This window comes from Stegodyphus dumicola, chromosome 2, assembly GCF_044657685.1.
Source record: "Stegodyphus dumicola isolate Sdum_Otavi_A_Nest chromosome 2, ASM4465768v1".
NCBI lineage: Eukaryota > Metazoa > Arthropoda > Arachnida > Araneae > Eresidae > Stegodyphus > Stegodyphus dumicola.
Genome location: NC_140769.1, coordinates 159,907,120 through 159,918,729, shown reverse-complemented (window position 1 = coordinate 159,918,729; position 11,610 = coordinate 159,907,120). Strand labels below are relative to the sequence as shown.

The 11,610-nt window shown below is 30.5% G+C and overlaps 1 protein-coding gene across 1 annotated transcript in view; it reads right to left on the bottom strand.

Moving 5' to 3' along the window:
• The window catches only part of LOC118187035 (uncharacterized), a 211,258-nt gene that overhangs the window by 10,096 nt on the left and 189,552 nt on the right, over positions 1-11,610 (bottom strand). The window contains exons 14-17 of the mRNA XM_085811377.1: positions 10,189-10,380; positions 8,990-9,169; positions 8,295-8,468; positions 5,001-5,104 (exon numbers count right to left, since the gene is read on the bottom strand). Coding sequence (XP_085667503.1) covers positions 5,001-5,104; positions 8,295-8,468; positions 8,990-9,169; positions 10,189-10,380 — 650 coding nt within the window. The remainder of the gene's footprint in view (positions 1-5,000; positions 5,105-8,294; positions 8,469-8,989; positions 9,170-10,188; positions 10,381-11,610) is intronic.

Below are 11,610 nucleotides of genomic sequence, written 5' to 3'. Positions count from 1 at the left end.
TATCCCATACTTTAACAGAGCATAATATGCTTGTTTGAGTTTTTGCATGTTAATTCTTTGCTAGAAAGAAAAGAAAAGCTCCATTTTTGTTTGGCACATAAAGAGAGTAAGTCAAAGGAATCTTTTTGTGTAACATTAACAAGGGGGCACTGCATGCTTTGTGTATGGTGGGATCACAAAGGTATTAAATGCTATGAATTGTTTCTCCCAAATAAGATAGTAAATTTGAAAACAAACTGCTCCCAAATGGCAGCTTTAAATTGAAGAACCCGAAATTGAAGCTAAGTACTTAACTAACCTACTGTTGAGATATAGTCTTCTATCATGACAATGGTCAGACCTACATTTTGATAAATATTAGACAAGGATTCCTTGCATTTCAGATATTTCACTTACAAGTGTATTCTATTTTCCTTGCATTTTATTTAATTTCATAAAATTAAAATTATTACAATTGAACAAATACTTGTAGTACCTGATTTCTTTCTATGAAATCAAATTTCAGTTTCAACAATGAAAACTATCATTATATTATTAGCACTGTTAATAAAAAAGAAACAGTTATTAGCTTATCATAAAAGTTGCAGTTATTTTTTACTCGAATCAGTTATTTATAGCCTATTTAAAGTTATATTATTCAATGATTAATTTCTATAATCAACTGCTTCACTTTAAGCAAAATTATTAAATAAAAACATCAAGTATCTTCCGCAGCTAATTTCATTGCTATAAATAAATATGGCGTAAATGTTTTTGTAAAAAATTGAGGAACTTGTTTTACAAGCGAATTTTAAAACTCAATTTTTTTTTGTATGAACAGTATTATTATAAGCAATTATTCCTAGTAATCTTTTAAGAGATTTATAAAGATTTTCTTTCCAAAGTATTTGAAGGGTAATTTTAAGCTGATAATATATATTTTATAAGCTTAAAATAACTACCTGAGTAATTTAAAAAGCCAAAAATTTGCACTAAAGTTGCTAAGGTAATAAATCAATAATTTATTATTAGAAAATGTATTTATATGTCATCTTCAAGGAAAACTAACATCACCTGACTCCTAAGTTCATTCTGATGCATAGATGGGATGCTCGGCTGTGAAAGAACTTTGTATGGAATGTACACTTGGGGCACCTGCCCGGAAAGGTTTAATAACCAATGTGTACTAAAGAAACTTAAAAAAAAATTTTTAACTTCTCTGCTCTGACATGCTAACAAATAAAATAGGGCTTTTATAGGATAAATTAAATTTGATACTTTCTGATTATCTGTACCCCTATCAAAACACAGCAAACTTATGGTTGATTTTGAAGAGCATTTGCGAGCTCATTGATGACTATGGAAAGAAATGTTTGTCCATTTCAATTATGCAACCATAGCTGCCCATTATTATTATTATTTTTTTTTACAATCTTCTTTTCTACACAAGACATGCACACTTCTCGACTTCTTGTGCTGTTGTTTTTCCTATGCATACAGCTATCTATTTTCTCTTTAAAAAAAATCAGAAAATGGCAGAACCTAATCACCAGAATTTTAAAATGAGAAGGAAGAAAGAGGTGCACAATGCCACATTACGCTTTGAGCATGAACATTTAAGTCCCAGATTTCACTAAAGGAAAAAAGAGAAAAACTGAAGTTTATGATCCAATGTTATGCTAAAATGTTAAGAAATTTCTACAGGTTCAGGTTGTAGTACAGCGGACACCCAATGTTTAACCATAGGTAATGTGGGTATTATCCAACTACACTATCTTTTTATTTCAACATTATAATTTTTTTGAAAGAATTTTGACATATTTACATTTTTTCATATGATTACAATATAGTTGTGACATATGGTGCCTTTAATACTCGAATACATAACGGTAAATATGGAACATAATGATAAGTACAGAACATAAAGGCAAATACATAAATATATATCATATTGGGACATACATATAACAACACATTTAGGAACATATATATAGCATTATTATATACATAAATGCAAAGAGCACTTTTTTGCCTGTATATCTAAGTATATACTAAGTCAGGCAAAAATTACTTTGTATATGAATTTTTTTTGAATATTTTTTTACTTTTTTAAAAATTTTATTTGATGCATAGAGGTGTTGGATGTTCCTCTAGTCTTTTTGTTAATTCTAGTCTGTACTTTTGTCAGTTTTGTCCTTCAATATTTTGTCAAGTAGGTAGTTTTGTCAATTCTAATTTAAATTTTTTGAAAGTTCCAGTGTGTTATTTTTTGCTTATCCTGTATTGCACAATTTTTTCTCCTCTACTAGCGAGAAACATAACTGAGAGTTCTAATTTTTTTCTTAGTTGTTTTATTTTTAAAGCTATTTGCAAGCACTGATATATGTTAGTCTCAGGAAGTATCAAGTGATAATTTTTTGTTAATGGACATTTGAAGATGTAATGGTTGGGGTCGCCCCTTTCGCCACATATACATTGCTCAGAAGGAACTATGTTTTGTTCATAAAAATACTTGGGAAAGGGGCCATGTCCTGTCATAAAACAATTAATTAGATGATTTGAGTCTGTCCGTATTGATATGAGGTTTGAGTTGGAAGAGTCTTCTCCCCTTATTGCTATTTTTCCATTCTTCTTCCCATACTTGTTCCCGTAAGCATTTAAGTTGGTGTTTTAGCTGAGATTAGATGAGTTACGAAATTTCTACAGGAAGGCTATAATCTGCAATCACAGTGGTGAAAATATCAGAAGTGGAAAGTTGTCTGATGGGATGCTATCCACATATATGGGTTGGCAGATTAATACTTTGGCAACATTATGGGATATCACATGAAATACCTTTTGGTGACATGGTGTATTTCTCATTCAATACAGTCAAAATTCGTTAATTCGGACACCCATAATCCGGACCTTAAAGCCATAAACTTTCTGCGCATGCAATGCGTCAGACCTTTATGACTGCGAATATGCATGTGCGCATGCGCATAATATGTTTACGCATGCGCGTTTGAACTTTCGATTATGTCAAATAGAATTTTCGATATATATTTACTAATATGTAAAGGATCTACAAAGCAAAAGTATGTTTTGAAGTCCATTAAACAAAAAGTGGAATTGCTGCAAAAAATGGATAAAGGCATATCCTTCGTTTCTCTAACCCTTCCGAAATCTGTTTATCAATTTCACGCTGCTCTGCGGTGGCAGGTGGGGGAAACGCCGCGACGCGCAATGAATTGGAAGTTGATCTGTCAGCACTATCCTTATCTTCAGGGCAGATGTTTTTATTTTATTTGGCTTATAATTCCTTACTAAATGTAGTATTTCATCTCAATGTACTCCGTCTTTGATATGATTTAAATCAAATTCCTCGTCAATATTATTTGCTTCCGATAGTGAAGAAAGTGAAACAGAGGTTATTGAAAACGAAAAAATTTCGATTGACAAATTATTCGGTATTCTCGACACAGCAATTATAGAACTTGAACAGCGGAACTTTGAACAAGAAATTATGTCTGTTTACGGAATTAAAGAGAAAGTATTATCACATAAAACGAAGCAACTTAAACAACTTACATTGAAAGAAATGTTTAATAAAGTAAACAAATAAATATTAAGCTTTTTTTTTTTTGTAAATTTTGATACCCTTTAGATCATAATTGTTCTTTATTTCATAAATTACGGTTTCATATTTTTAATTTTATAATTTCTGCATGCCATCTTACCAGGTTTAAAATGATGATCTATAATCCGGAAAAATCCATAATCTGGAATCGAAGTCCCGACGAGTCCGGATTAATGACTTTTGACTGTACTTTTTTCCAGTTTTCTGTTGGGAGTGCAGATAATCAGAAAGTACCCTAATTTTATTATTTTAATTAATTTTATCATTAGTTTAAAAAAAGTTGGAAAACAAACTGTTCCGCTTCTTTTTATATACATCCTAATTTTTGCCAAGAAAAAGATTAAGTTTCAAATCCAATCCATAATAACTGAAAAACAATACAAATTCTGAATGAAACTAATTCTCATTATACAGCTATCTTCAAATACTGAAAATTTTCTAATCTCTCCCTTTTTTCCCTCAAATTCTTCTAGTATGCTTTTCTAAAATCTGAAGCAGGAAAAAAAATATTTTACTATACAGTAAAAATTAAAAATTTTGTGAATAGAAAAACTAAAGAGAATTTTTTAAGGAATGATAAAAATCAGCTTATGTATGGAATTTCATATACACAAGAATTCTTTTTGCAATTTTCTTTGATTTAAAAAAAAAAGTTCTTGGAATTGGCAAAATAGTGAAACAAAAGCATATGAGGTAACTTCTTGTATTTTTACTTTTTCATAACTCATATAAAATTTTCCAAATGTAAGTACAGGAAATAGGAGACCACATTAAAAGTTAGAATTCGTTATTTATTCAAAATTAATTTTTTTTTTTTAATATTGGACATTGGCGAAACAAATATTTTCAGCATTTAAAACACTTTTGTAACTGGAAGTACATGACTACAACCAACAAATGCAAAAATAAAGGGCAGTTAAGGACATTTACCCATGTAAAGGGAGAGGTTATATTTATGTATATTATGTTTGGTACTTGTAACTGTAATAAAAAAGGGAGGTGTACAACTAGATATTATAGCAGTCCCATAAATAAAATTTCAAGGTTCTATGACTAACCTTGTTTTTGATTTATGTGAGAGATATACATATGTCTGTACAGACATCACCCCTTCACCCCCCCCCAAAAAAAACATTTTGAACCCATTTTACAATCTATTTTGAAATAAAGATTTCTGTTTTCTGTCCGTATGTACAGATGTCATGCAAAAAAATAGTCAAAATGAGTATTTCCAGTGAAATTTGATAACCAAAATTTTTCCTGATTACAACACTTTACTTCGTACAAGGAAGTAAAAAGAACAAAAATTTCTAGTTTCCCAAAATTAAGATAAAATAAAACCTTAATGCATCAAATGCTACACAATTCAGAGAAGGAAGATTTAGAGCTGTTGTTATATTACCTCAGTTTTCCTTCCAAGGCACTCAATATGGACATTTGATTCTTGAACCAAAGCTTTCAGTTTTTGACAGCTGTCAGTCAGAAATTTCTTTTCTACAGTTTGCTCTGCAATTTAAAAAATAAAAATATAAAATACTGAAATATAATACCATGAAATTTGTTATGTATTTATCCAATTTCAAGCTGACTTTATTTATTTCTACTTTAATGTTTTTCTTGTCCTGGAATTGTTATCATCAACACTGTCAGTACAAATTATTTATTTATTTACTTTAAATTTCACAAGAAGTTTTACTTTAATGAAGTTATTATGTTAACCTTAAACTGCCAAAAATAGTAAAATAGAAGAAATTCATTAATGGTCATTAATGAAGAGAAAGCAAATAGATTCTTTAAATTTTAAATGCATATAATTTAGGGAAATATAACTATTAATAAAATGAAGAAAACATTATACAATTACTAATCTGTTTAAAAATGTTTGCAATGATTATCTTTATTAATCACTTATTTTTAATTTTACTTCAGAATTGGAATTTTATTTTTTTGCCCTAATCCAAATTAAAGACTTAAATTAGACAATAAACTCTTTTCCTACATTGTCAAGCAGGCACAGCTCGAAGGTTTTCGTTCATTGTTCCCCCTTACGATCAGAATGAGCCTATCTCACCCTAGAAGTCTTCTTTCTTTAGTGGATGTTTGGTGCTATCTATTCAGTTGACTTTCCTGCATCATGCAGAATAGTTAACACCATATTGGCCTCACAGGCATAGTGGCTGAATTCATCATATGTTTGAAGGTTTGTAATATTTAATTTTTTTTTCTTCTCGTGAGTGTCTATTTTCCTCATTTCAGGTGCATTATATGAATATGTACTTATCTTAGCATTTTCTCTCACATACTTTAGGTTTTTTGCTAAAATGGCCTGGAAATTCTTCGATTTGTCTAATCCAAATGATCTTGACCACGTAAGGCATTTGTTGGAAAATGAAGATGAAGAAGATGAAGAAATGAAGATTTGGGGAGAAGAGAGTGATATTGATTTTCAAGAGGAAGTGAAAGCAATTCAGAAACTGACCAAGATGAAGAGGCTGCAGATGAATGAGGACCATTCCAGGAGCCATTTATTTTTGGGAAAAGACAAAATTACAGAATGTGCTAAAATTCTGCCCTTGAAAAAAGTTTGTTGGTGAGCTCAAAATGTTATAATTTATCCTCTGGGAAGAATAGGAAATACTGAGAATGCTCAAACTGCAGATGATTGTTAGAATAATTTATTCTTTAATGACATCTTGGACATGATCATTAGCGGCACAAACCAATACGTGAAATCCATCCAGATAAATTTTCCGGAGAGACAGATATCGCACCCATTGAAGTTACTGAATTAAGGACCTCTATTGCTGTATCTAGCAGGACCCCTCAGAGGGAATTGTCAAAGCTTGGAGGAACTTTGGAGAACTGTGAAGGTGTTGAAAAATCTGGCCTAGTGATGAAATATCAAATGGTTCAAGATACTAATACACTGCCTTCATTTTGATGACTTTACTATCAGAACAACATGAAAAGAATTCAATCATTTTGTGCCAATTCATGACGTTTTCGAAAAATCTGCAGAAAATTGTCAGAAGAGCTATAGCATCAGAGACAATTTTACAATCGAAGAAATGCTTTCCGAGGAAAATGTCCACTTTGGTAATACAAACCGTCGAAACTGAATAAGTATGGCATAAAATATCTTCTCCTTGTATATTCAAAGACGTGTTATATACTGAATCTGGAGATTTATGCTGGTAAAACAGCCTGAAGGTCCTTTCTGTATCTGCAATAAGCCAAGTGAAGTGGTGAGAAGAATGGTTAAGCCCATAATTGGATCTAGTCGTAATATTACTGCTGGTAAAAAAATAAATAAAAGGCAGTTGCTCTTGCAATTTGTTGCAGTTAAAGGAAGGAAACAATACACCAGCATGTTTGGTTTTAGTGATGGGAAGACTTTGGTTTCCTATGTTCTGAAATTATACATGAAGGTGGTTCTCGTGTCTCCGCTTCATGAAGACAGCACTATTGATTGTGGATCAAGAGAACAAGAAAAGCCAGAGATAATCACATTCTACAATTCCACCAAGGGCGGTGTGGATAATGCAGATCATGTATGTACTGCTTACAGCGTAAACCAAAATGTCAAGCGCTGGCCAATGGTAATATTTTTCACAATGTTAAATGTGAGTGGTATCAATTCTCAAGTGATTTATTCAGCAATCAACTGGAACCATTGTGTAGAAGAGGTTTCCTGAAAACACTGGCCCATTAACTGATGCTTAGAGAATTATGCCAAAGTGTGAAGACAGTTGGAATCCTCACCACCTTCCAAATTTGGCTGAAAAGGTTTCGCCCCATTGAAAATGATCACCCCCCCACACCTCAAAAGATGTAGGTGTTCAACTTGCACCCCAGAACAGGTTTCAGAAGAATGAAAAAATACGAAAGTAAAAAACATCCAAATGCAATCTGCCTCAGTCATGTAAACATGGTGTGCGGAATGTGCTGTGCTATATGCCAATGTCCCACTTCTGATCAACTTGAGCTGGTTGACATTGAATAAATCTCATCTTATGAGCCCTGCACTACAAAGTTAAAACTGTTTTTAATCTTTTAAACATGCCCACAAAGGTAAGTGACTATGTTTTCAATAATTACTGATTATTAATAATATTAATTAAAATTTTTTTACCAACACTCAAACTCAGGAGTGCAAATATTGTGCCCGATAGAGGGTTAAGGAAGGGGGGAGGCATTTGAGTTAAATGATTTATTATGCTGAAACATATAAAGGTTATTTGCTTCGAAAAATACCTTCATGGAGGACTTTATGATAGCAGCTGCCTTCCCCCTTTTTAAAAAGCTAAGTCAGCATTTAAGTTTCTTGTTTCATAATTATTTTACTGTAAAAGAACTGCATGAGTGAACTTAAAGGACCTTTTCATCTAAGAGAGTTTTTGTAAATGATATAGGGAGTGTGAGAGATTGATTTATAATTATTAATAATATTTTGTTTCATATATTCTCAAAAATAAATAATTACTTTTAACTTTCTGGCTTGATAGTATTTAACAAAATATAATCTAATCTACAATTAAATACAAAAATACATAAAACATAATTAAACTACAAATGCTTATACAAATAATACACATAACTATTTTTGAAACTAAAAAATTTAAATTTTACAATATTCTAACATAAAAGCTTCATAAATCTTAAAAAACTGTAAACTCATAAAAAATTTAATAATTACCATATATATGGCACTCATATGACTCCATAATGGCCTCAACACCAGGCCAACGAAATGGGAGTTTATTTTCTTCAACTGAACTTTCTGACTCCTCACTTCCTACATGACTGGGGGCAGATATTTTATTATGGAATGGTAGATCCCGAGGAGCTGCATTAGGCTGATTCTTTTCTGCTGCATAAGAAAATATTAGCATAACATTTAACTAACCAACCCAAAATGAAAAATAAACATGAAAACACTACATATTTATTACTTAAAAAATGCATCATTAAAAATATTCTGAATAGAAAATAACATGTGCTTGCTTCATGCAAAATGAAAACACATTATTAAACATATTTGCTTAAATTGAGTTACTGTATCTCATTTAGTTTTTAAAAACTAAATTTTGTGTATGCATGGGTCTTGAAAATATCTAGTTAATAAATAATACATTACATGCTTATAAATATATGAATCAACAATCTTTATACAAACTTTATAAAATCTTATTAAACTGTAATGCTTCGTTTACTTACTCCAGTTTGATTCAAGTACATGCATTAAACAATAATTATTTATTAATAAGGTTTAAGGACAGCTTTTCTTAAACATTTTATTTCAGTTTCATAAAAGTTCTGCATAAATTTAAATTTATCAAAATTTCACACACACTATTTATTCCCAAAATTAAAAACTTAAAAGTTCATTACCTAACTGCATTTGAGTTGTTTGCAAAACAGACTTATGGAATTCTTGGACAAAGTCTTTGTCAACCTGCCATACACGGGGATCCTTTGGTGCTACAATGGAGGCATTTGTTTCCTTAAATGGCTCAGGTTGAGGAGGAACTGCTTGATAAGTTGGGATAAGTGGTGGCACTGGTACATTTACTGGAGAAAAACAATTCAAATTAAAATAACCCACAAAATGGTTTTCAATTATTAGTGAAAACATTTAACATTAAGTAGCAAATACAGGGCAATATTTGATTGATTTCAATAAAGCAACAATAGTATATTCATCTTGTTTGATAATACTATCTTATTTGCTTCTAAACTTGAACATCATGATGGATACATGAATTTACGTAAGTACACCACTTAAAATAGTTTAACAGAATTTTACATTCTTTTATGTTATGAAGAAACATCAAATATAAGCCCATAATGTCCACCTAATCTTATTTTAAAAACCTAATTCATGACTTCTTTTTGCATAAGGTAATAAACATAATAAGTTTATAATAAATCCTGGTGGAAACCTATATTCTACTATTTTGTTTTTAAGATTGAAATAATTCTTTCTATTAAAATAATGAATGAGGACCAAGTCTTACACACATCATTATGAATCAAACCTTCAGGACAAAAGGAATTAAAAATTCTCATTTTTTAGCAATTAATTAAAAATTGCATGCTGCTATTTCATATGCAAGTTATTTATCTTTAACCCTAATTTATTCTAGATTAGTCTTCTATTAACAGTTTTTAGAAGAATTAAAAAAAAATCTTATATATATACTCAATTTTATTTATGCATAAAAAACACTGTACCATTTAAATATACATAAAATGTACACCAGAATCTCAAAATCTTTGAACTGCATGAACTTATGTAGTAATATAATACCAGAGCAAAAGAACTTAACAATTTAAGTGCATGACAATATACAATACTACAACTGTCAAGAGAAAATGACCAAATTTGAGTGATCATCAAAAATAAATTATTTCATTACAAAAGATGGCAGATTTTTTTTATTACTTTTAATAAACAGTTAAGTAAATGTGCACAATAATGATAATTTACATTGGTTACTTAGAATCCGTCATTATTAAAAATAGCAATATTTCAAAAGAAACATCTTCAGATTTTAATTTAATACAGGATATTGTATTTACTAACTAACCTGTTCTTGTCGGAGGCTTCAAAAATGCTGAAAGCCTTGGAAGTGGCGTCTCAGAAGATTTGTACATATTCATGTAAGATGTTGACTTTTTTACATATGCTTTGTCCAACACTATTTCATCAGGTTTTGAATCCTCTAACTGGACACAATTTGTTTTCTTTGGGTGCTTCAGACTGTCTACAGTACTGAAACCTTAAAAATAAATAAATAAAAACTTAAAAAAATTCCTAGGTTTTTAATACATAATAAAATATTTTAATCTATAATGAAGACAATATCTTAAAATTTTGCAACATAAATAAAACATTGCCTTCAAAATATATGTACAGATTCATTACATTTATATACATGATCAAAATAAAACACAGCCTTCACTCTGCATGTATTGAAACTATTACAGGGGCACTGTCTCAGTGCATGCGATGCACATGCCACATTCCTATAAATTTACAATTGAGAAAATAAAATTATTGTTTTTTAACTCATTCATATAGTAACATATTCATTAAATGCATTTACTCTGTAATTATCAATTTTCATTTCAAAAATTCAAAACAAAACAAGCTGTGCCACATCCTGTTTCTTTCTGCCCATACACCACTGTATGAGGATAGCGCACACAGATAAGTTATTGCATCAGACGACCAAAAACTGCAAACAAGCAAAGCGAACTCCTCCCTTTCCTCTTCCATAGTGTATACACATTGTATGATGTCATGTTTAAGCTGCAAGTAAAGTCCAAATGTTAGAGTTACTATATTCATTACTTACAGATGAATTTAGCATTTGTATTTTGAGGTTTACATTGTAGTGTCTATTTAATTTTAAACTGGCTAATCCTTATTTTTGAACTTTTCAGCATTCCATATAACAATTTATCCTAGCTATATCGCCAAATCTGGTTTTTATAATCTGAAGCATGAATGAAAATGAGATAGATACTTTTAAAGGATGTAATTCAACAGATATTTATTTAACTCCTGAACTTTCTTGGGGGGGGATTTAAAACTACTGACCTTGCTTTTCTTTAAGTGACCTTTGGAGGAAATATAAAATTAGAAGACATTTTCAAATAACAGTATGCATTAAGTTCTTTTGTGAATTTCAAGAATTTTACTTTACTTTATTTATTTTTTTAATCTTTTCAGTAGCTTGGTAGGGGCAGTATAAGTGCTTAGAATAAAAATAGAATTAGCAACTTCATTGTGCTATTAGTATCACTTTTAGGCATGAAAAATCTCACTGTTAGAACAAGATTACAGCATCCTACACATGGGTGATTTAGAAGATATCTTATTTAAAGCAACAAATGAAAATACTTGCGCAAAGTTTTATAAAGGTGTAATAATAACAGTATTGAAATTTTAAACTAACTGATAAAATTCGAAAAAAAGGGGGGGATGGAAAGAAAGAAAGGGGAAA